The sequence below is a fragment of the Poecilia latipinna genome, unplaced genomic scaffold, assembly GCF_001443285.1.
Source record: "Poecilia latipinna isolate Pla-1442-1.1 unplaced genomic scaffold, P_latipinna-1.0 Scaffold2189, whole genome shotgun sequence".
NCBI classification, from domain to species: Eukaryota; Metazoa; Chordata; class Actinopteri; order Cyprinodontiformes; family Poeciliidae; genus Poecilia; species Poecilia latipinna.
The window spans coordinates 27,284-51,587 of NW_015114805.1; the positions used below are offsets into that span (position 1 = coordinate 27,284).

The window sequence follows — 24,304 nt, forward strand, 5'->3', positions numbered from 1 at the left end:
ATATTTTTAAATCTGTTTTTCCCAAAACCTTTTTTATGTCAGTTTTGGCTTCCCCTGGGTCAAAAATTGTAAAAAAAAAAAAAAAAAAAAAAAAAAATCTGCCTTTTGCATCCAATTATTACACAATCCAGAAAATAATCTCCAGATCAGACCTACCCTGTTTTGATGTTCAGTCCAGCAGAAATGCCAGAACTTTTTACAGTTTTTGGCTGCAGGTTAATTCTTTGGTATGAAGCATTTACTAAATGACTTTTAGCCAGTAAAATATATTTTTTTTATTTAATATATATATATATATATATATATAGCCAGTAAAATATATATATATTTTTAATTTTAAAAAAAGAAATTGAATCATTTGCATCTTTAAATGTGTTTCTAACATTGTAGAAGATAGACTTATACAAAATATCTGAATAATGTCAAGATTTTTTTTAATCCAATTAATTCTCACAATAATTGATAGAATAAAAGCATGCCTCAAAAACATTGAATGACATGAAAAATTAAATCTGTTTGGTCCAGAAAGTGAAACTACTGGGTTTTTCTTCTTGGAGGTTTTTTTGGACACAAGGAAAAAAATCTCCTCAGAGCTCAGTCAAAATAAAACTTTAATCTCTTTATGATCAGAAAAAATCATCTTTGTTCTCATCTTCTCTGTATTCATCAGTCTCTGGATCTAAAGCACTTTCCTTTCAGATATAGTTTGTTTTCTAGAATCAACAGCATTTTACTCATTTTGGATCATTTGATTAAAAAATTATTTATAGTGCTTAATTTTTTCCACATTTCATTATGTTTTAGCCTTTCTACAATTTAATACTTACATAAATGTGATTTTTCTATTTCTAATAAATTTGAAAAAAGTTTAAACTTTTTTTCCATGTCATAATGAAATATTTACATGTAGAATTTTTAGATTAATTTAATACAGTTTTGAAAAAAGCTGGACTTAATTTGGGCTTTAACTCTGCAGCAGGTTCAACAACATGCCTTTCTTTGGGGATTAAAATGATTCAGAAAATATTTGTAAATTTGTCTTATAGAACGGGAAAAACGGTTTTAGTTTGCTTATCGTTTCTCTTTCTAATATATTTGTTTTTTTATGAGAAACTGCAGTCTGTTTGTTAATTTTAGTTTAATTTCTATCAATTTTACAGAATAATAATCCTGCCACTCTTTTTTTATGTATTATTTTGAGAAAACTGCTCAGTCAGCTGTGCTGAATTTGATTCAAATTCAAACTTTTTATCATTAAATTTGTTTTTATTGACATATTTTTTTATTTCAGATTTTATTTTTTTCTCAGACCTGCAGGTTAACATCGGAGCTGCTGTTCTCAGCTTGTATTTGGTTTGATTTGTGTGACACTGCCCCCGTGTGATCAGATGATGTCATTGCAGGTTTGGCTTGCTAGACTCTGCTGCAGCAGTTGGTTTGGGCTCTGCTGGTTCTGTCTGTGTGAACAGAACCAACTAATCGCAGTTCAAATGTGGGTTCATGTTTTGGCTCTCTGTCTCGGTTGGGTCAGTGTTGGCTCTAACATCATTTCTTGCCATCAAATTGAGTTTTTTTATGTTTTTTTGTTGTGGACCAGGTTCTGTTGGTTTCATTGTTTCGTCAGATGTTTAAATCCGTTGTCTGCCGGACATGCTGTTCAAACGGTAATTTAGGCGTCACACAGTAAACGTTCACATCGATCTGTTCTGTATGCGAAACCCAGATGATGAGAGTCAGTAATCTGTCCTACAAGTATTGATTAGGAAACATCAATACTTGTAGGACAGATTACTGAGGGGAATGTAAGGACTTTCAAAGAATGAAAAATACATGGGAGGAAATGACGTGGCCTTGGGTAAGAATTAGGGACTGATTCTTACCCAGCTGAGCTGAGTGGAATTATGGGAAACGAAGGAATTTGTCTTGTAGGACATAGGAGCAAGGTTGCATCTAAAACCAGCAGGACGGTAACTCTCCAGGACCGGGGCTGGATGCCGCTGGTTTAGGGTGTGCAACGTTTTGCTTGGTCATGGGTCACTGTGTTGTATCAGGCGTTGAAGCTTCTAATAGTTTTATGTTCTGCAGGGTTTCCCAGGTCCTCTGGGTCTGCAGGGGCCTCAGGGGCCTCCAGGCTTCCCGGGCGGACGGGGACTTCCAGGGCAGAAGGGCGGTAGAGGAGCCGAGGGGCCGATGGGAGGTTTTGGGATAAAAGGAGATGCTGTGAGTAAACCACCATTCTAACTGTAAAAGCAGAACACCGAAGTAACATTCTTGAAGTCCAACATGGTGAACGTCTGTTTCTGTGGGTTCAGGGCTCCACCGGTCTGCAAGGTTTTCCGGGTTTGGACGGAGTCCCGGTAAGAGTCCTCGCCCCTATCGGCATCCCACAGCCGCTGGAGCGCAGGACGCTTCAGCTTCTCTTTGTGTCTGTTCAGGGCCTCCCCGGCCCGGCTGGAGGGCCTGGTCATCCAGGTCTGGACGGATGCAACGGAACCAGAGGAATCCGGGGGAATCCGGGGCTTCCAGGGGAACAAGGCCCTAATGGAGAACCGGTAAAAAGCATTGGCTGACTGTCACTGTTTGACGCCATGTTGAGGCAAAAGGATCTCACATCCTGTGCTGCTGTTCAGGGTTTTACCGGTCCAAAGGGACTTAAAGGAGAGCCATCGGCCAACTTCATCCAATACCCCGGAGCTCCTGTAAGTACAGCTGACCCGCAGCATCATGTTCTGGTACGTTCAGCCCGCCTGACCGCAGTGTTTGGATCCAACAGGGCGACGATGGGCCCGGCGGACTGCCGGGTCTGCAGGTGAGTTGGCCTGAAAGCAGCCGAGTGCGTCACATTGTTCTGCTTCTGCTTCAGGTTTCTGTCTCTGCCTGCAGGGAGAAGATGGTCTGCCGGGACCAACCGGACCCGCGGGTCCAACCGGATCAGCTGGACTCGATGTGAGTCACTCCACTTCATTTCAGCTCACTGCAGCTAAACTCAGTTGGAAACATGTAATTCAGTTCAGTCCACCATAAATCGATTTATTTCCATTCAGGTAAATTTTATTAACTTTTAATGAAACACCTTCAGTTGAATCCAGTTCAAATAATTTTTCGTTCATTACAAAAAGTAAATTTTAACTCAGTTGTAGTTCACTTCTGTTCAGTTTGACTTGTAGTTCAGTTCAACACAGTTTGGATCAATTCCCTGAATTTGAGGTTTGGTTCCCTGGAGAGTAAATTAAATGTTTAAACTGATTTTGTCTCCTCAGGGCCCTCCTGGTTCACCCGGATCAAGGGGCCCGCCTGTGAGTCACAACCTGGCAGCTACTAATTCATTTTATTATTTTAGGACTACAGTCAGCAGTTTGAACTCTTTTTACAGTTTATATTATCTTTTTAATGTGATTTTGAAGCAGTAAAACTGTTTACAGCTTTCTGTTCTCCAGTCAGTTACTGATTATAGATTGATTATCTCTCCAGCTGGATGTTCTGATGTCAGCTCATGTTTTTGTTTTAGGGTCAAAAAGGTCGATTACTGCCGGGACCGAAAGGAGACGAGGTACAGAGACTGTTTACAGAGTTAATGTAGCGCCACCCAGTGGTTCATCAATCAGACCACGCCCCAGAAATATTACATCACATTGGCCACGCCCCCTTCCCGTCACAGCCCTCTTATTCCCCTCTTTTGACTGTGGCTCAGCAGGTAAAGTTGTCGTCTTGCAGTCAGAAGGTTGAAGGTTTGATTCCAGTTTCCTCCTGCCCCACGTCAAAAAGGCTTCAGGCCGTCAGAATGACTGCAGCAGCTCTAAATATATCAGTCCATTTACCACTGACCACCACGCCCCCTTTGGCCGCGCCCCTCAGTTACACCACAGAATAATATGTTGAACATGGCCGGCCTTCCTCAGGCCTACTGCCCCCTGTAGGTCGGTCAGTGCATTACATCACTGTTGATCTTTACTGGAGGCCAGCTGAGCTCTGTTCCAGGTCTTTGGTCCTCTGACCTGCATTAACCAAACTTTTTCCGTTTCCTGTGTGATCCACAGGGAGACCAGGGCCCCCAGGGGCCTCCGGGGCCCTTCGAGTACATCGACCCTCCAGAGGACTTTTACATAAAAGGGGAGAAGGTCGGAGGACATTTAGTCTTCCTTTGCTTTATTTTCTTTGTTTTTGTTGGTTTTAAATGTTCTGTATTTTTTATTTAGTTCTAACATTTTAAATATTCTGTTCTCATTGTCGGGTTCCCATGTCAGGTTAGAAAACTGGAGTCTCAGTTCTAGTTTCACTTCCTATCGCTGGATTTTTATTTAATTTCTCTTTATTTTAATGGTGGGAAGTGATACAAAAATTACTCAAGTTAATTCCAGAGTCTGAAATTAATTATTCATGTTTTAATCAGCAACTTTTAAAATTTTTGCTGCTAACTGACTGACTACACTCGCCGGCCACTTTATTAGGTACACTGCTCATTAACGCAAATGTTGAATCAGCCAATCACATGGCAGCAACTCGATGCATGTAGACATGACCAGACGATCCGCTGCAGTTCACACCGAGCATCAGAACAGAGAAGAAAGGAGACTTAAGAGATTCTGAATGTTGAGTGGTTGTTGGAGCCAGAAGGGCTGGTCTGAGTATTTCAGAAACTGCTGATCTACTGGGATTGTCACCCACAACCATCTCTAGGTTTTACAGAGAATGGTCCGAAAAAGACCGTATCCAGTGAGCAGCAGTTTTGTGTGCATAAATGTCTTGTTGAGGTCAGAGGTCAGAGGAGAATGGACTGGTTTGAGCTGATAGAACGGGAAAAGTAACTCAAATAACCACCCATTACAACCGAGGTCTGCAGGAGAGCATCTCTGAACGCACAACACGTCAAACCCAGAAGACTGCTGTTGCCCTCCTGCAGCTCCTGTCAGGTAGCAACAGAAAATGACAGGTTCACCAAAACTGGACAGTAGAAGACTGGAAAAACGTTGCCTGGTCTGATGAGCCTGGATTTCTGCTGCAACATTCAGATAGTCGGGTCAGACTTTGGCATCAACAACATGAAAGCATGGATCCATCCTGCCTGGTATCAACGGTTCAGGCTGGTGGTGCAGTGGCGTGGGGGATATTTTCCTGGCCCTTTGGACCCATTAGAACCACATGAGCATCGTGTCAACGCCACAGCCTACCGGAGTATTGCTGCTGAATGTCCACCCCTTTATGACCACAGTGCACCATGTTCTGATGGCTACTTCCAGCAGCATAAAGTGCTAATCATCTCAGGCTGGTTTCTTGAACAATGAGTTCAGTGAACTCAAATGGCCTCCACAGTCACCAGATCTCAATAGAAACCTTTGGGATGTGGTGGACTGCGACAGACTGGCGACCTGTCCAGAGTGACCCTGCCTCTCGCCCAGAACGTTTGCTGGAGAGGCACCAGCAACCCTCCCGACCCCACAAGGGACAAGAGTGTTAAAAAATGGATGGATGGATGGATGTAGATGGATGGATGGATGGATGGATGTAGATGGATGGGATGTGGTGGAACAGGAGTCGCATCATGGATGTGCAGCCGACAAATCTGCAGCGACTGCCTGACACTATCATGTCCATATGGACCAGACTCTGAGCAATGTTTCCAGGACCTTGATGAATCTCTGCCACTGAGGATTAAGGCAGTTCTGATGGGGGTCCAACCTGGTACTAGCAAGGTGTACCTAATAAAGTGGCCGGTGAGAGTAAATGGCCGTATGAGCTCAGCAACAAATAAAGTTTTTAATCTTCATCTATCAGACTGGCGCAGAGTTTCAGGAAGTCCTGATCATCCATGGAGCTTCTTTAGAAATGTGGACTGTGGACGCTAACATTAGCGATAGCTGCTACATGTTAGCATTGAGATGCTGTTTTAGGCTAGCATAGCTTCGCTGCTAGGCTAACTCCTTTTAGCACAACTTGAACACAACAGTAGTCTTTCCAGAATCCAATCAGATCGTTCAGAAGTGGAAATTAACGCCCAGTGGGCAAAGAGAAAATGTTGAAAATGTTGCTAAACAGAAGCTGAAGCAGACCTTCTTAGTCTGATTAATGAACCTTCGCTCTGGGATTTGTTTTATCCCATTTAAAAAGGGTGAACATTTTTTAAGGTTGTCCTAAATCAGGTCTGGTTGTTTCTCTCAGGGATCTCCGGGGGAACCAGGACAGCGTGGCGTTCAGGGACTCCCGGTAAGGTAGAATATTTATCAACCTGCTGACTGTTTATGTTTGAAGAGAATTCCCTGATTCTGATGTTGATGCTGCTAAATATGCCAGAATAAGAGCCATTTTGAATCCTGTAGTGACCACTGGTGTGGGCTGTGATCAGGAAGTTCTGTTCTGGTTTCAGAGTCGGGATGCGCCGCCTGGGACCAAAGGAGAGACGGGGATTGTTGGATTTCCAGGAGCCAGAGTACGTTTCCTTTGATCCGTTACAGAAGTTTATCCAGCTTCGGTTGCTGCTTGAGTTTGGTTTTTCTTCCAGGGGGATTCTGGTCGACCCGGTCCGTCTGGACGGAAAGGCGCCCGGGTGAGTCAGAGCAGAAACGCTGGTCCAGTGTGATGGTTCCGGGTCGGGTTAATTAAAGGTGTTTTTGGGTTTTCAGGGGATGAAAGGGAGCCAGGGTCTCCCAGGACTGATAGGTCAAGAAGGTTTGAAGGTCAGTTGGGTTTGTGACCCAGGTTCTGAAACTGAGTCAAGTTAAAGTCGTTATTCTGGAGGAAACAGGACAGATTTAAAGGAACGTGTTATTTAAGCTCTTTGTTGTGATATGACTCTTTGTTTCCAGGGCTTTGCTGGTGATCCGGGCCCTGAAGGCCCCTGTGTGATTGATGATGTCACTCACATAGGTACGGATCAATACACCAACCAGCCAATGGTCAGTTTGGTTTCTGAGCTTCCTGTCTTCCAGGTGACGCCGGGGATCCTGGGTTCCCTGGAAGGAGGGGCCCTCCTGGCGACATGGGGCCAATGGGAGACTTTGGTCCCCCAGGATTCCCAGGATCATCAACACCAGGTCAGTAAAATCATTTAACATTAAACATCAAAGCTGATTTTCAATAGGAAAGCATCCAATCAACTATCAGAGCCAATCATTGTAGGGTCATAAAGAGGGATGATGGCGGTCTAGTCAAATCGATGTTACTATGAGGAGGACTGAAGGTAGCAGGACAGTGTTGGTGTTAGTTGCAGTAAATATTTGCTCACATTCAGGATGTGATGAATATGAACAAAAAGGCTGTTAATTATAAAGTTAGTCAAAATTAACAAAAATAATTTTGGTTCTTTTTACAAGAGAAACAAAATGGCCTTTCAAAATTATATTAACACAATCTTATCAATTCATTCGCAGCTGCTAGTCACAGTTCCAAACTAAATGTTTAACCAGCTAAGTATTTAAGTCCAAAGTAAAAACATAATTAACAAATTCTTCAATTTGAAGCTAATCATTGCTAAATGTTTATCTACAAAATAAATATTAAGTCAGAAAGCTAAATATTTAGTTTGCAAACTAATATCTTGCTTACAGACTATTTAACTACTAAATTAAACATTTAGCTAGCAAGACAAAAATCCCGCTAGCGCTAGCTTACCGTTCAGACTGTTCAGATTCAGGTGGGATGAATTTCGTGTCTTAGGTCCATCTTCAGGACAGTCTCTGTGGTTTTCTTCAGGACTTAAAGGTTTTGATGGTCCGAAGGGCGAGCCTGGGTACAAAGGGGAGAGAGGAGATCCGGGTCAGACTACAGACGAAGTGGCACATGGAGAACCTGGAAAACCGGGACAGCGGGGATATCGAGGGCCGAAGGGACTGCAGGGCCTCCCAGGTACCACATCGGTTTCTGGTCCCTGCGGCTTCCAGCGGTCAGTCCTCCATGTTTGGCGTCCCTCTCTGCAGGAACAGTCTGTCTTAAAGGAGACAAAGGAGACATGGGAGAGCCAGGTGATGGGGGCATTCCAGGACCGAGAGGCAATGATGGCAGTAAGGGTCAGTGATGATTGTTTCTGGCTTTTTTTTAAACGTGTCTGAAATGAAAGAAAAAACATGTTCCTGTGAGGAACCCACAAGTGTCAGATTAGCTCTGACTTCATGTTCAACCGTCGCGTTTCAGGCGTTCCTGGTGAATGTCTATGTAAATCTACTGACCAGAAGGGCCCTCAAGGGCCTCCAGGGCCTAAAGGGCTTCCAGGGTCAAGAGGACAGCCCGGACCCCCAGGCCCCAAAGGAGAGATGGGTTCCTCTGGAGACTCGGGAGCGGAGGGGGTCCAGGTGAGTTTCTCAACAAAAACGTGGGAGGAAATCTCAGATGAGTTCAGACTGAAGCAGCAGGTTGTGTTTTTCCTGCAGGGAGCGAAGGGCTTCAGGGGACGCAGCGGCCAGAAAGGACAGAAAGGTTTCACTGTGGGCGGCTTGAAAGGTCAGTTCATCACATTTACAGTTTTCTTCCAGATAATGACTAATTAAATTAAAGCAAATTGAGAGAATGTGAGGAACGTCATCAGTCTCTGAACTTCCCGTTTCCCTCTGGAGCTTCACCTTTGGGTTTTGTTTCCTTACTGCTGTAGATGTTTAAGTTTATTTAAGTTTGATATATCAACCTTTAGCTGATTTCTTTTGTTTCCTTTGAATTATTTTGTTCAAAAAACAAAGTTTTATGTGTATAAAATACTTTAATAAAACATTAATATGACAAACAGAAACAATAAGAAACCAAAAAACTGCAAAGTGCAAAAATGATCAATAAATAATTTTGAGGAAGAGTTGATAAACTATGATACAAAAATAAAATGAAATTTCAAGATGAAATCTGAAACAAAATTATTGAACTCACGACAGCGTTATTGGTCCGATTCAATACTGACTTCATATCAATATTTGGATCAATCTGCCCACTTCTTCTCACCTGCAAAAACGCAAAATCTTACCAAGTAAATCTGGTCTAGTTTCCAGTGAAAGAAAATAAAGGAAAACGGAAAATCAAAGCAATTCCAGCAAGAAGCAGCAGCTTGTTTTAAGTCAACGATTCCTTAATATTGGTGAAAAAGATTCTGGTTCCACTGGCAGATGTTTTTACTTAACAATCAACAGGCCCTGCACCGTTATCTAGCGACCCCGACCAAGCCCGGACGTTACCTAGCGACCCCGGCCAAGCCCGGACGTTACCTAGCGACCCCGGCCAAGCCCGGACGTTACCTAGCGACCCAGTTGTTGTTCCACCGACAGATTTTTTCCATACTATTAGTTACATAATCAAAGAGTGAAAATAATACTTCATCAGTATTACATCTTTAACCTGTCTGTCACTAGAGGACCCAAATTTGGGTCCTCTAGTGACAGGGGTGTCAAACTCCAGTCCTCAAGGGCCGCTGTCCTGCAACTTTTAGATGTGCCTCTGCTGCACCACACCTGAAAAGAATAATTAGGTCATTAGCAAGGCTCAGGAGAACCGATCTACACAGGGAGGAGGTAATTAAGCCATTTCATTCCACTGTTTTTTACCTGTGGCACATCTAAACACTGCAGGACAGCGGCCCTTGAGGACTGGAGTTTGACACCCCTGGCATTGTGAATGACAACCTGAGACCAACAGGTTAATTACTAAAAACAAGTTTCTGAAAAGTTACTTCTGTTAATTTTGTCTTATTTCAAGTTTATCAAGACATTTGCACTGGAAACTGGACCAAAAGTATTTTTGCAGTGAGATGAATGAATGAATCTTGTGTTCATGTTTCAGAGATTCTCATTCTGATTTTGTTTCCAGGTGAAAAGGGAGAAAAGGGAAAAGTGGGCCCTGAGGGGGCCCCAGGAACCTGGGGCGCAGACGGACCCCCGGGGCGCCCAGGACCACCTGGAGATCCGGGACTTAAGGTCAGCCATAGAGGCGGAGTCAGAGAGCAAACCGGACCAGAGCAGAACCGAACCTCTCTCCTGGTTGTGTTTGGCTTTAGGGGGACAGTGCGTCTTGTTTCCCTGGAGACAAAGGCTTCCCTGGACCCCCAGGACTAAAAGGATTCCCTGGACAGCTGGGCCCCCCTGGAGTCAGTGTGGAGGGGCCCCCTGGAGAGCGCGGGCCCCCTGGAAACCCGGGACCCGATGGATTTCCTGGACCGCCTGGACTGAAGGGAGATCCAGGTAAAGCTGTTGGTGAAGTCAGATAAAATGAGTGCAGTGAAATTGTTTCACATCATTTCCTGTTTTTCTGCACCAGATTCAGAAAGCAGTTTCCTCTGAACACAAATTGATTTACTCTAACTTCACTTCAGGTTCTCCCAGTTGTGGCAGCCAAATTATAAAGGCAAACATTTGATTTGAGGTGACCTATGACCTTGTCCCACCTTGGAAAATGAAAATACAGCATAGAAGTTCAATTAAACTGCACTTGTTTTACATGAAGTCTTTACAAATATACTGTAATAACTTTGCAGTTACACTGAAAAAACACAAACTCTTACCAAGTATTGCCGTTTCTAGCCTCTGGTGATCAAACGTATTTTCTGCTTCAGAAAATCAGCCTCCACTTGATTTACTTTTTGATTCTTTCCGCCTTCTTTTGTTTGACTCCGCCTTCTCTGGTTTCTCCACTCATAGGAGACCGTGGCCCCTGTTTTTCGACCCCTGGCCCCCCGGGGCCAAAGGGAGACCGTGGACAACCAGGTAAGCCTCGTCTGAAACACCCGTCTCTTCGCCTGTCAGTGCAGCTTCCTGCTCACCTGCCTCCATCTCCAGGTGCCTCAGGTCCTCCAGGTGCTAAAGGCACAGCTGGCATCCGAGGGCCAGACGGGCCTAAAGGGGACAAGGGACTGTCTCATGCTCCAGGACCGCCTGGGGACCGAGGTACCTCAGCGTTGGGTAGACGTGTCACACTTGTCCTGTCTGAGCCGACGGGTCCATGTTTCCTCTTCTGCCCCTGCAGGACCTCCAGGTGCTGATGGAGATCCTGGAGAAGACGGAACCGACAGCTGTTGTAACAAAGGAAGTCCAGGTAAAAACCAGCATCAGCTGAACAGTTTCTGATGGAAAGGAAGCCTACCAAAAGAAACTCCCACTTTCCTGATTCAAAAACATCTGAACTGGTGGGAATCAGCCGATTCCTCCAGAACAGTGAGAACTTTAAATTTATTAAACAGCCAGTGTGAGCCCACAAAGCTTTTTCCTAAAATTCACCATGTCTGCCATTTTGAGTCTAACTGAGCTGCTGAGTCTGTTTTCTGATTGGAGAAATAAAACAAAGATTATGATCAGTTCAAATGTTTTACTACCGTGGACAATGTTTATTTTAAATATAGTAAAATATTTGGACTGGAATCCAGACCATTAGTTCTTGGTAAGATTTTGTGTTTTTTCAGTGTTAAATATCTGGAAGCATTTTAGAAATGTAAATAAGTCAAACTTTATTTCAGTGTACCCGACTGTGTGCTCCAGGTTCTCCGGGGCCGCTGGGCCCCACTGGACTCCCCGGACCAAGAGGCAATACTCACAGTGGCCCCCAGGGGCCCGAAGGCCGGCCTGGATCCCCGGGGTCCCCAGGACGTAAAGGACGCCTCGGCCCCCCGGGCAACCAGGGAGCACCAGGTGAGTTATGGGTCTGGGTCAGAGGTCGGCACATAACTGCATTGTGGTGGCGATGCAAAGTCACCCTGTTTTTCTAATCAAACTCGCCTCTTATTGGCTGAAACCAACAGCAATAGCATGAGAAGAGCCAATAAAAAGCGGTATGTTAATCAGCTGCGAGTTTCCCCCCAAAATGGTTCAGATTTACTCTGTAAACAAACCAAATTCAACACAAAGTCCACATTTGAAAACCTTAGAAGCTGCGATTTAAAACATGGAGCAGTTTCTTCATGAGTTGAACCAGTTTAATTAAAGCAAAAAACCAAAAAAAAAAATGATTTTCTCAGAAGTTGATGGTTTTTATCTTTTTCTCTGTTTCTGCTCTGTCAACTTGTTCCTGGTTTGCTAGTTTAAAGATAATCAGAAAACTGTACAGTGGACCAACACCAGTTCACACATTTTATTCATAGAGCATCTCTAAAATATTGAAAAGAGCCTGAGATTCTTTGGCCCAGCACTACCTAACACGCTATTGGCTGGCGTTTGTAAAGCAACCAATCCTAGAGCAGCATTCATTTTCCTTGGTCCTGATTGGCTGAGCCCTCGAGTGTAGGTAAGGAAGTCCTTAGTTGTTAGCTTCCACTAAGTGTAAGACGGTTTCCACTGTGTGTATTAATGCATATTAAGTTATATTTAGTGGTAAGCATGTTTAGAGGAGATCTCAAGTATTGATGGGTTTCAGCTATGAGTGTCTGTGGCCCCTAACCTCTACAAATACCAGGAGTCCAGTGAATTATTTTACCAGACCCAAAACAACACGCAGTATGAATCACACTGCAGATGAACCACGGTTGAAGGTTGAAGGTCTAGAAGAGATGAAGGCTTGAACGTGTTTCCACAGGTCCCCAGGGGCCTTCTGGCTTTCCTGGAGTGAAGGGACACAAAGGAAATGTCGGGGCCCCTGGACGACCAGGCCCCCCGGGGTCCACATCAGATGATTGTAAGGCAAGGACGCCTGATGGCATAGGCCCTCCAGGCCCTCCGGGACCTGGTGGCCCTCAAGGACCTCGTGGCCCTCGCGGTAATCATTTACCTCTTTTTTTTCTTGATCTGTCTTTATTTGTTTTGCTTTAGTCATTTCATGTGTTGAACAGTCAGTCTAACTTCATTTTTTTAGGTAATAAAGGTGAAATTGGGGATAAAGGTCTTCCAGCTATTGGTCCAAAAGGCAATATTGGAGAACCTGGATTTCCAGGGTCTCCAGGTACACAGGGACGTGAAGGGCCCCAAGGCCCTGTTGGGGACACTGGCCCAATGGGGCCCTTTGGTAGGAAAGGTGAGTTCCTACCAGAAACACGCCTGAAGGAATGTTCTTCTGTTTGAAGTCTTTCACTGAGATCCTGTTTTAGGTCAGACTGGGCCCAGGGGCTTTGAAGGAAGGCCAGGTTTTCCAGGAAACAAGGGCATCCCTGGAGGCCCAGGCAAGCCCGGAGAGCGGGGGCCTAAAGGACAAGATGGAGGTCAGGGTTGTGCAGGACCAAAGGGACCAAAAGGTACTACAGTGGTGATAGTACTATGGATTAAACCGTACAATACCAGGATCATGTTCCTCATCCAGATTGCAGTTTTTGCTAACCTACTACAGATTATGGACATGTGTTCTCCTGCAGGTCACAAAGGTTGTGCCGGTCCTCCAGGAGAACTCATTCCCAGACCTGAAAAGGGCCCAAGGGGACCACCAGGATCCTCCGGCGAGCCCGGATTCTCCGGACCACGAGGTGAGAGAAACTGGAGACTCTGTGAAAGTCTCCCTGTTGGTCAAACTCTGGTTCCATCTTAGATAACAGAGGACAGGAGCGTCCAACTCTAGTCCTCAAGACCTACCATCCTGCAGGTTTAGATGCAGTGTCACCTGGCCTTTACCAAACTTGATGGCAGATAGTTCAATCATTTGATTCAGCTGTGTTGGACAGTTGGAGGACTGCGGTTGGAGAGCCCTGCTGTAGACGGACCCCCACTGTCCAGGTCTAGTGGAAAAAAACTGAAACCATCAGCAGATCATTCAGTTCAGATGACTAAGAACTGTTCGATTCCTTCTGATACAACTCTGTAAGCAGCATAACAAAATCCACTAACTTGATGCTTAAAAGCTTGAGTAGCGTGGTGCTGTCTCCATGGAAACCAACAGTCAGATTTCCATCCAGCTCTAGGTTTGGGTCTCATCCTCTGCTCTGATCTCTTTAGTATCAACTTTGTCTTTTCCACAGGAAACAAAGGTGAGGCTGGATGCCCAGGAAATACTGGGTATCCAGGCCCCAATGGACCCCCAGGCTGTAAGGGACCTCAGGGACCCCAAGGGCCCCAGGGTAAGCAAGGCCCGCCTGGACCTCCAGGAACCAAAGGACATCAAGGATACTTCGGATTTCCTGGGCTGAATGGAGAACCGGTGAGATGAGTTTTCTAGAGCTAACACTGGGTCGGAGTTCTGTTGGGTCAGACAGAATGTAGAGGTATGAGGTTGGATCCAATTGGTGTTATACTGGCTGGAATAAAACAAGAGACCGTTGTTAGAGATGTCCGTCCGTCCATCCATCCATCGCGGGCGCTGGTAATCAGCTCCGTTGTCATGGAGTGGTTGCTGTGGAATATCTGTTGTCTCTCTCTGAAACCAGGATTCTGAAATCATCAGGGATTTCAGGGTCTTGCCAGAGGCCCCAGGAGAGGCAAACAGATGTTGTTGTGTTTTGTTCATAAATAAAAACTGTCTGATGGTCAGAAAACATAATGACCTCTGGTTGTGACTACAGGGCGACCCAGGATGTCTGGGACCCCCTGGGAGACCTGGTAATCCAGGACGTCATGGACCTAAAGGTACCTGCTGACTACCGTATTTTCCGCACTATAAGGCGCACCGGATTATAAGGTGCACATTCAATGAATGGCCTATTTTAAAACAATGAATGGCCTATTTTAAAACGTTTTTTCATATACGCGGTGCGTTTTTTCATACGCACCGCCTTATAAGGCGCGTAGAATAGACACTACAGTAGAGGCTGGAGTTACGTTATGCATCCACTAGGTGGAGCTGCACTAAAGGGAATATCAAAAAAACAGTCCGACTCCGGTCGGCGAGGAGAGCCTTCCATGACTGGGCTGGGGCGTGGCCGGACGATGGTCACCCTTCTCCGTTCACCCACAGCATGTTGGTGGAGAACGTGGTGCTAAACGACCTGCAGACACCTCATTATCAGGTCGGTAGGTAGATAGATCAGTCAGACTTTATTAACAAACCAGCGTTCTGACAACTATCCCAGCATGCACCGCGCGCTTCTTCTTCTACGGGCAAAAATTAAGTCGGCGGCTGCTTACCGTAGTTGCTAGACCTGTTAAAATCTGAATGTTTTTAGGTGCGCCTTATAGTGCGGAAAATACGGTACATCGCCATGACTCAGAAAGTCTTACTTCAGTTTACCAGGGATTATTTTTTTATTCGTCCTGCATAATTAAGCAACACTGGTTGGTTTTAACACGACTTTCTGCGTTTCAGGTGATAAAGGAGACACCTTTGATGGTCCTGGTCCACCTGGAGATAAGGGCCATCCTGGGGACAGAGGCCCTGATGGTGACAATCTACTTTAAAATGGTTTGGTTCTTTAGGAAAATGCAAAAACCTATTTCATTGATGATCTGCTTCATGCCTCTCAGGCCCTTGTGGCCCTCCTGGAGATTGTGGCCCCAAAGGCCTCTGTGGGACACAAGGACAGAAAGGATGCAAGGGACACAAAGGATTACAAGGATCCCCTGGAGAACCAGGTACAAAGACCTTCCTAAATCTGTGACAGAAGTGGAGGAGGAGGATCTGGGAACATGGTGACTCAGAGATGTTGTCTCCTTTAGGTGTGGCTGGTTCTCCAGGGCCCAGAGGTTACCAGGGGCTTCGAGGGCCTCCTGGTCGAGATGGAGTGGACGGTCCCCTGGGGAGGAATGGTTACGCAGGAAACAAAGGTCAAAACCTTTCAAAGATGAAAACATAAAGTTATGAAAATACATAGATGCTGTTTTTAGTGATAGTTCCCATGATTCAAGACTTTAAAATGTTGGAACCATAAAGTCCAACTCCAGTCCTCAGTGAGTCTAACTGCCCTGTGAAAGCAAAACCCAAAATTCCACCAAAGTGGGCAGAGCCAAGAGACTGGGGACTAATTGTTGGGATAAACCAGGTGTTGCCAACTTCAGGACTTTGTCACCATATTAGTGACTTTTCAGACCCTCTAGATCATTTTTTTTTAACAGAAAGTTAATTTATGTGTGAATAATCCATTTGGCTCGTATCAACCAGAGGTCTGAAGCAGTGGGCCAAACACAGAGCCCTGAGGCACACCAAAGCCAAACAAAAATGGATACCACAGGTTGGTTTTCTTTTTTAAATGATTTATTTTGTTTCTTCAGGAGCTCCGGGATCACCAGGGCTTCATGGATTAGATGGACTGAGTGGACAGAAAGGAGCCAAGGGGTCCAAAGGTGTGAGGAACACTGGACACATTTTAAGAAGGAAAACATAGAAAAATTAATTTTAGTTGGCTGTTTTGTAAACTTTCATTTGAATATAGTTCAACTGAACACTAGCGCTTTAGCGTTAGCTGAACTAATGTGTAACAGTTAACAGTTAGCACAGTTAGCTGTGCTAACTGTGGTTTGCTCAGTTAGCTTTTTAGTTAGCAGTGATAACCACTGTAAACGATTATACTGGTGTGTTTTTATTGTTCTATTTGGCTGGATGTTATGTTGGTAGTAAAGCCTTTTAAAAACCACCAGAAAGCAACCAAACAGACTTGCATGTTGTAGTGAGCCAGGCTAAGCTCCACACTGATTCAGCCTAACTTTATTAAACTAAAGTTACAAGAAATCAAACTATTTAGTCCCCACTGTAACTTTATAGTTGAAAGACCCTTCAGATCTAAAGAACATATATTTCTTTACAGAGCAAATAAAATATTAATGGCCACCTTTTTCCCCACACTAGGGCACAAGAAATATCCACTTATATGAATATACAGTCCTAAACAAATGTAACCCAGTCAGTTTGTTACTCACGACCTCCAGGAGAGTGGGAAAACGTTGCAGGCCTGTTAGAAAAAAGCGGAATTGAAATCCCAGAGGAAAACATTGAGAGCGCTGCAATTCACTCGTCCTCTCCTCCCGACCTCCATTGAACGCAGCAGACCACGTTAGGCCGAAGCGGCTAGCTCACTTAGCTCAGCTCAAAGCTCGTCTACTTGCGTCTGTCTCCTCTCGTCCCGTCCCACTCGCGTCGACCAAGCTCCTCCAATTTCTCCCGAATTCCGTCCACTCCCGTGCTTTGTCCGGTTTTCTCTCCCTTGAGTCTGTTTTTCTTCACTTCTTGTCCGCTCGTCTGACCTTCCGTTCCTCACGTTTCTCCTCTCTTTCTTCCTCCCGCCTCCTCTTCTCTCAACCAATCATGAGTCACGCACCGGACGGACTGTCTCAGTGACCAATCAAATAGCAAAGCGTCTTACGAAACACTAATACTACTTTCAATTGCAATATTTACATAAAATAATCCTCTTAGTTGATTTACAAACAATACAGTTTAATTACTAAGTAAGCAAATTAGTTAATAATGAACTTTACTCTTTATATTATTTAAATATTAAAATAAAGGAAAATACTAGTGTATTTCTTTCAGAAACAAGAATATGAAATCCACAGCTATCACCAATGCTATGCAATAGTAAATAAAGGGTTTCTTTTAATATATTTGTGTCCTGTCTTGCACTATGTAAGATTTCTATTAACCTTAGCATACAGTCATTACAGTAACCTCAGTTTACCACTGGGCTACATGTTATTACAGGTTTCTTGTTATTTAAGTCATGCTCTCATTTAGCTACTGGACTTTCTGTGGTTTCTCATAAATTCCTCTGAATGCTGGTCATCCTCAGGTGTATGTCCGGGCAACAGTAAAAGTGAAAGAGGCCCTCCAGGCCCTAAAGGTCATCCAGGTCCTCCAGGTCCTCCAGGTCCCACTTGTCCACCCAAGAACGGCCCACCAGGACCGAAAGGTCCAACGGGACCCAAAGGTCTGCAATGACTCGTAATACAAATGAATTCATGCTGCGTCAAACCAAATCTGACCGTAAAAGGTTCATCTGTGTGTTCGTCTTACAGGGCCTCCAGGTGATAATGGACCGCCAGGTCCGCCTGGAGGCGACTGTAAAAACCCAAAACCAGGGCCACAGGGGGATCCCGGTGATATGGGCCCAGATGGAGATCCAGGTCAGTGATAGTGTTACTTTTAACATTTCCTCTTGAAGGAATTTCAGTCTGAATCTAATCCGACACTCGCCTGGCGTTAACCTTGCAGGTTGTCCTGGTGAAATGGGAGATCCTGGTCCAAATACACCAAATTGTGGGGACAAAGGAGACACCGGTGATCCAGGGTACTTGGGGCCAAAAGGACGCCGTGGATATCCGGGGCCACCAGGACCACCAGGCAACCCTGGAAACCAAGGCCCCAAAGGTCAGACTGCTTACATTGTCAGCACCGAGGTTCTGGTGCTTGTTCTTATGAAGCTGAATGGAGACACTGTAGGGAAAACTGGGGTAAAACTGGGGGAAATCTGAGGCTTCAGAGGTTTTAAGGTGAAGTTAAGCCATGAAACCTGATGGTTCTCACTTCGTCTGTTTTGTGAGGATCAAGTAGAACTTTCAGGTTGACTAATCAACATTTCCAGACAACAAACGACTGGTTCCACTATGCTGCCATAAACCCCTTCAGCTAAGAACCCCAAACCTCCAACCAGTCCCGGGTTGGTTCTTCAGTGTTGCAAGTACAGCCAATCAGCACCAAAGAAAACAAATGGCACTCTTCGATTGGCTGCTTCGCAAACAACAGCCAATAGCGTGTCAAGTGACAAAACGGCAAATTGTTTCAAACTTTCAGCTGTGCTTTCTTGATGTTAGCTCACATGCTAGTTGATCGCAGATGGACCGGTCTTACAGTCAGGGTAAACCAAAAATTATGGTTCGCCCTGATTGGTTAGAGCCGACAAATTAATGTGTGTTTGTCTGGTCAGGTATGAGAGGCGACTCGGGTTTCCTGGGCATACCTGGAGAACGGGGTGCGAGGGGTCACCCGGGTCGCCCAGGGCCCAAAGGAAGGCCTGGATGCAAAGGATCAGACGGTCCAAAGGGGCAGAAAGGCCGAATCTTACCAAATGGCCCTCCCTACTCACCGGTTAGGGGCCCTAGAGGACCACCTGGCCCTCCTGGAGCTAGCGGAGATCGGGGCGTGAGGGGCGAAATTGGCCCCAGAGGGAGGAATGGTGAGGAACTTGGTCTGATAGGCCAGTTTGGATCTGACTGCATCTGATTTTCCTGATGGTTGACAATGTGCTTCAGGGATGAAGGGGGATCCTGGGGCTGATGGAGCAATGGGCCCCCGGGGACAAGAAGGTTCCTTAGGACAAATGGGAGAGCCAGGCCAGCCTGGAGAGAACGGAGTTCTGGGAGAAAAAGGTAAGACATCTCACCTTCAGTTAGGGGCCAGTATCATCACTGTGGGGTATCTGATCACTTGTTTTACGCCTGGACAACACGTTTTTGAGGCGGTGCACAGCAGAGCGATGAGTATCAAACCCAGGACCTTCTTGAAAAGGTCCTGGGTTTCTTTTTCTTCAAAGTCCTAATGCATTCTGCTGCTCACAGGTCCTTAAAGTGTTGCCCAAACACAACCTGACCAATCAGTGCTCGGCTTTATCACCTGCCATGCTCTCTGTGTATTGCAGGTGATCCGGGTCCCCCCGGTGACCCAGGTCCACCAGGACCGACCGGAGGCATGACACCAGGGTTCCTGTTGGTGAAACACAGCCAATCAAAGGTTGAACCAACATGTCCGCCAAATACGCATCTGCTTTGGACTGGATACAGCCTGCTGTACCTGGAGGGCCAGGAGAAGGCGTATTCCCAGGATCTGGGTAAGGAGACATCGGTCTTCATCCTGGGCGGATGAAGACCGGAGCGGGGCGGGGCGCAGGTTCCTCCTCAGTGCCATTACAGCCTGGTAAACTTTCCCCCACATGAAGGAGAAGCAGTTTTGGTGCAGAAATCAGGGTGGCCATGCTGTAGCGCAGTCATCTGATTCTCCTTCATGTTCCCAGGTCAGGCCGGTTCCTGCGTTCCCGTGTTCTCCACCTTGCCGTTCTCCGTCTGCGAGACCAAAAAGTGCAAATACGCCAATCGAAACGACAAATCCTATTGGCTGTCGACGATGATGCCGCATCCAGGCCATCCATTCAGAGGAGATACCATCAAGGAGTACATCAGTCGCTGTGTGGTGTGTGAGGCGCCCTCTGCTGCCGTGGCCATGCATGACCCCAACTCCAGCGAGCCACCAAACTGCCCCCCCAACTGGAGCCGCCTGTGGACCGGATATTCCTTCATCATGGTGAGGCATGCTGGGTAAAAAACATGGCAGAGAGATACACTGGTCACTCTCTGGTTGTTTGTCTTTTGTGTCTCTGTGTTGTCGTGGTAACAAGTCCAGGGTGTCCACTGCCTCTCGTCCAATGACTGTTGGCAGATGATAATAATAATAATAATAATAATAATAATAATAATAATAATAATAATAATAATAATACATTTTATCTTTTCTTAGTACTCAAAGATGCTTTACTGGAGTTCAATATAAAATCAAACGTTGCAACAGAACAGAAAAAGGACAGATTATACATATAGAGGAAAGAAATGTTGATGAAGATTCACACTGAAGTCATGTGCAGATATCAGCTGTGGGAATACTTGGTGAGATTGTTAGGAGTCTAACAGCTGCTGGGAGGAAGGATCTGTGATAACTCTGCTTAGTGCATTTAGGATGCAGCAGTCTGTCACTGATGGAGCGCTGCAGTTCAGCAACAGCTTCAAGTCTGGGGAGGAGGGACGATGTCCACCAGCATGGAAGATGGCTGATGCCTCCGTAGAATGGATCTAGTTAAAGGAAATGTTATTTTTAAGCTGATTTCCTCAGTCGACCCGGTTCTACTGGAACCAGAACTCCATCATCTGCTCCACTTCCAGCTGCTGTGGTTCGCTTTCTCTCTGCTGAGTCAAACCAACCTGTTCCCCTCCTGGCCTGTGGGGGCGCTGCACCAAGAACCACTGAAGGAAACGACACAGAAACCTCTGAAGACACTGAGAGCAACTTCCTTCTTCACCAGATGGAAACAAGATGGAGGCGTCAGGTTTTAGTGGTTGGAGGATTTGTCTTTAGTCTTTGGCTAAAGTCCAGGAGACATTTCTGCTGCTAGCGCTAGGCTAACACGTTAGCTTTAGTTGTATTTACGCAGAATGCCACTTCATGCTTTTGGAGCGGTCTCTGGTCTGGGAGGAAATCTGGAGGATTCGTCAAATTAAAACATGAAGACACATTTAAAGTTTCAAAGTTCAGATGTTCACTTAATAGAGGAAATAGTTTTAAAACTGTTTTTTGCCTAATTATGAACTAAAACCAGGATGATTTAATTCTGTCCTCTGTGTGTGTGTGTGTGTGTGTGTAGTTTTCAGGTGGCGGTGATGAGGGCGGCGGCCTCTCTCTGATGTCGCCGGGCAGCTGCCTGTCGCAGTTCAAAGCCCAGCCCTTCGTGGAGTGTCAGGGCGCCCGGGGAACCTGCCACTTCTTCGCCAACATCTACAGCTTCTGGCTGACCACCCAGAGCGGCACCGAGGGCGCGCTGACCGACTCCGACCAGCAGAGGGCGCACGTCGCCCAGTGCAGCGTCTGCATCCGCATGTGAGGCGCAGCAGGGAGGCGCTGGAGAGACTGGCGCCTTAAAGACCGGGGCAGGACGAGGCTTTTATTTTGAAGAGGAGAAACTGTGATGATCCCGGCTGCCGAAACGCTGATCAGGGGTGACCGGGAGCCCGGACGGGTCCTTTACCAACTGGAAAATGAAAAAATATTTAGTTTCATCTTTAAAATGGCCGAGCTTGTACTGACTTCCTGCAGATGGATTTTACCAAAAATAATTTGGAGAATAAATCCAGTAGGATGCTGACTGTCCTACTTATTATAGTTGGAATCAAGGAAACAGTCAAATTTAATCAGATTAAACGTTAAAAAAAATAACATAAGCAAAACATAATCAACAGCTTTAATGACTTCAGGTCCTCCTCTCTCTCAGTTTTCCCTCATCAGGCGTTAAACCGAATCAGAACCAGAACCTTCTCTAAAGTTCACTTCATACCCATAAACAGAAACTCAGGAACTTCTGGAGCTTTAAAAGTTCACAGTTCTGACAGTTCCAGCTAAAAACAGTTTAAAGTTTCTTAAATGTTGGCGAATCATTTCCTACTTAAATATTCATCTTAAATAGTTTTCTGGTTTTTATCCTCCTATTTTGTTCATTTCATTCATTTGAATTCAGCTGAATTTTTCACTGATCCCATAGAGAAATGAAATGTAACTCATCATCCAGTTTCTGAAGAGTCGGTGTTGATGGTGATGCTGCAGGCAGGAAGGATCTCCAGTAGCAGTCAGGGTTCCAACAAATCTGCAGAGGCATCTGACTGAAGACTGCGGCGGTGTGACATGCTAATATGCTAACACGCAGGCAGCAGAGACAATATTCCACAGCAACATGTCCTGGATGACATCTTCAGTTATTAGCTAGCAATGCTAATCCACCTCTTGATTTTGCTGCTCCTCTCCAAGTCTCTGCCTGGCCGTTTGGTGAGAGAGATGTTGGAGTAGAGGATTCAACGCTAAAGTCAGTTGAAACTCTGTTTGGAGTTTGAACTTCATCCATTTTGTTTGCCAAAGATCTCTCATTGGCCGGAACGATGGAGGGAAGAGATGGTCTGAACTTCCTCCTTTTCAGCTCCTCTGGGACCTGAGGTCAAAGTTCAGGTGTTAGCTTTAGACATGCTAACCTTCCTTTAACAAGCTAGTTGTGTCCTTTTATGGTGTGTATTTATGTCCATCATCAGGGGGGAGCCTAACGCCCGACCCTGGCAGCCCATTGGCTGTTGTGACCGTTCTCTCCTCCTCTCAGGCGCTAAGCCCCGCCCCCAGCTGCACCAGGAACTGCTCTCATTGGTTGGCTGGGAGGCAGCAACAGTAAACGAATAGCTGTTTTGTGTTTTGTTGAGAACTGCGTAAAAAGCTGTGAATATTTTTTCATATCTTTGATTTGCTTTAATGTTTTTGAACCAGTAGAAACATCTTCCTGTTTGTTTGTGTTCAGGATTTTCAGAGTAAAACAAAAGAATCAATTTTAAACTCAAAGTTCAGAATGTTATGCAGCAGAAAAGACCTGAGGTCCAAAACAAGGAAAAACCGGAACCAGAACTGCTCTAGAACCAGAACCGTTTTAGAACTAGGAGTGGTGCTCGTTGTGTTCCGCCTGCGTTCCTGTTGCTTTAAATCTGGTTTATGGGTTTTTGTCTGTTTTTGGTTCAGTTTTCTGGCTCTGGTTCTGTTGGATTCGTTAGTGACCTGTAAATATGTTTTATCTCAACTGTTTTATAAGTTTTATGTAAATTTCATCGGAGTATTTATTTAGCCTTGAAAATAATGGTGGTGCTATTTCATTTTTGTTTTTGTCTCTTATTTTGGTAAATGATGACAGGATTCAACCCCGCCCTGATCCTCCGCCAAAATAAAGCAATTATCTGACAAATAATGGATTTCTAACAATTTTTCACGTTGTGAAGCAGACTTATAAAATGTAGAAGTTACATTAAACTGGATAATGCCTAAAGGGTTTTACAGGACAAATAGTGACTGAAATTTAGATTTAGGAATAAAATCTGGAGGAATAACTGTTGTAAGACTACAATTCCCATGATCCTTCTGTTTTTATTTTGTTTTCATTCTAATTAAACCTGCTGGTTATATTTTATTCTCTGTAGGAGGAAACTTCCCACTAACACTCCTGAAACATTTCTATTTCCTGTAGATGGAAAACTCAATAAAGTGCATCAAAATGTCAGTCTGGCTTTTTGTTCTTTACTCATAAATCTTAAAACCATAAAAGGTGAATATTTATGGAGCTAAAACTGTTTCATAATTCCCAAATGCACTGGATGAGATTTACACTTGTATTTTCGATGCAAACACAAAAATACCTTGATTTACCAGCTGCTTCTGGCCTGTGAGTTGCTGCATTTGTGTGTGAATTTTGAGTTTTTGAATTTTTCCCATTTCTCAATTCACAAATGTCTTTTTTAATAAATGGTCTATCTGATTGGGTGATCAGTAACGAATCACGTAGCTTCCCTGTTTCAGCCAATCACATTAACCCATTCCAGCAGCGCTGCAGCTGTGACGAAGCACCAACAGTTTAGTCCTTAGCCTGGCTTCTGGCAGCGACAGAGGAGCAGAAAGTGAAATATCTAATATATTTATGTCCATGTTATGATTATTAATGTTAATTGATTTTATTGTGCAACTATCATCACTGATTTGATCTGACATCATTAAAGACGCTGCCTTTCTTTCAGTCCATATATTTACATTCTGCAGTTTGGGCTTCCATTCTGTTGCATTTTTACCTTTTATGGAGCTATATTGTGGTCATAAAGTTTGTTCAAAAGAGAAAAATGACACTGGGAAAAAATTTTAAACTGCGAAATTACTTAAAAGCTGAAAAAATAAGTTTGAAACCGGAAGAAAATAGTTGACTCTGAAAAGTAGTTTTGCATTTTTGTTTTCAGTTTCA

The 24,304-nt window shown here is 44.8% G+C and overlaps 1 protein-coding gene across 1 annotated transcript in view; it reads left to right on the forward strand.

Moving 5' to 3' along the window:
• Positions 1 to 23,575, forward strand: part of LOC106936656 (collagen alpha-4(IV) chain-like) — a 38,128-nt gene extending 14,553 nt beyond the window's left edge. Inside the window, exons 4-46 of the mRNA XM_015017791.1 lie at positions 2,086 to 2,220; positions 2,313 to 2,357; positions 2,436 to 2,552; positions 2,631 to 2,699; positions 2,774 to 2,809; positions 2,884 to 2,946; positions 3,261 to 3,296; positions 3,509 to 3,550; positions 4,038 to 4,118; positions 6,157 to 6,201; positions 6,362 to 6,424; positions 6,497 to 6,541; positions 6,618 to 6,671; positions 6,801 to 6,861; positions 6,924 to 7,028; positions 7,687 to 7,839; positions 7,911 to 8,000; positions 8,125 to 8,282; positions 8,361 to 8,430; positions 9,775 to 9,881; positions 9,962 to 10,145; positions 10,602 to 10,667; positions 10,740 to 10,847; positions 10,927 to 10,995; positions 11,436 to 11,585; positions 12,466 to 12,645; positions 12,742 to 12,900; positions 12,974 to 13,117; positions 13,235 to 13,342; positions 13,832 to 14,010; positions 14,372 to 14,435; positions 15,112 to 15,186; positions 15,270 to 15,377; positions 15,462 to 15,569; positions 16,014 to 16,085; positions 17,528 to 17,665; positions 17,754 to 17,861; positions 17,950 to 18,105; positions 18,662 to 18,910; positions 18,987 to 19,103; positions 19,373 to 19,561; positions 19,745 to 20,031; positions 21,143 to 23,575. Coding sequence (XP_014873277.1) covers positions 2,086 to 2,220; positions 2,313 to 2,357; positions 2,436 to 2,552; positions 2,631 to 2,699; positions 2,774 to 2,809; positions 2,884 to 2,946; positions 3,261 to 3,296; positions 3,509 to 3,550; positions 4,038 to 4,118; positions 6,157 to 6,201; positions 6,362 to 6,424; positions 6,497 to 6,541; positions 6,618 to 6,671; positions 6,801 to 6,861; positions 6,924 to 7,028; positions 7,687 to 7,839; positions 7,911 to 8,000; positions 8,125 to 8,282; positions 8,361 to 8,430; positions 9,775 to 9,881; positions 9,962 to 10,145; positions 10,602 to 10,667; positions 10,740 to 10,847; positions 10,927 to 10,995; positions 11,436 to 11,585; positions 12,466 to 12,645; positions 12,742 to 12,900; positions 12,974 to 13,117; positions 13,235 to 13,342; positions 13,832 to 14,010; positions 14,372 to 14,435; positions 15,112 to 15,186; positions 15,270 to 15,377; positions 15,462 to 15,569; positions 16,014 to 16,085; positions 17,528 to 17,665; positions 17,754 to 17,861; positions 17,950 to 18,105; positions 18,662 to 18,910; positions 18,987 to 19,103; positions 19,373 to 19,561; positions 19,745 to 20,031; positions 21,143 to 21,379 — 4,830 coding nt within the window. The 3' untranslated portion in view covers positions 21,380 to 23,575. The remainder of the gene's footprint in view (positions 1 to 2,085; positions 2,221 to 2,312; positions 2,358 to 2,435; positions 2,553 to 2,630; positions 2,700 to 2,773; positions 2,810 to 2,883; positions 2,947 to 3,260; positions 3,297 to 3,508; positions 3,551 to 4,037; positions 4,119 to 6,156; positions 6,202 to 6,361; positions 6,425 to 6,496; positions 6,542 to 6,617; positions 6,672 to 6,800; positions 6,862 to 6,923; positions 7,029 to 7,686; positions 7,840 to 7,910; positions 8,001 to 8,124; positions 8,283 to 8,360; positions 8,431 to 9,774; positions 9,882 to 9,961; positions 10,146 to 10,601; positions 10,668 to 10,739; positions 10,848 to 10,926; positions 10,996 to 11,435; positions 11,586 to 12,465; positions 12,646 to 12,741; positions 12,901 to 12,973; positions 13,118 to 13,234; positions 13,343 to 13,831; positions 14,011 to 14,371; positions 14,436 to 15,111; positions 15,187 to 15,269; positions 15,378 to 15,461; positions 15,570 to 16,013; positions 16,086 to 17,527; positions 17,666 to 17,753; positions 17,862 to 17,949; positions 18,106 to 18,661; positions 18,911 to 18,986; positions 19,104 to 19,372; positions 19,562 to 19,744; positions 20,032 to 21,142) is intronic.
• Positions 23,576 to 24,304: the final 729 nt, after the last annotated feature.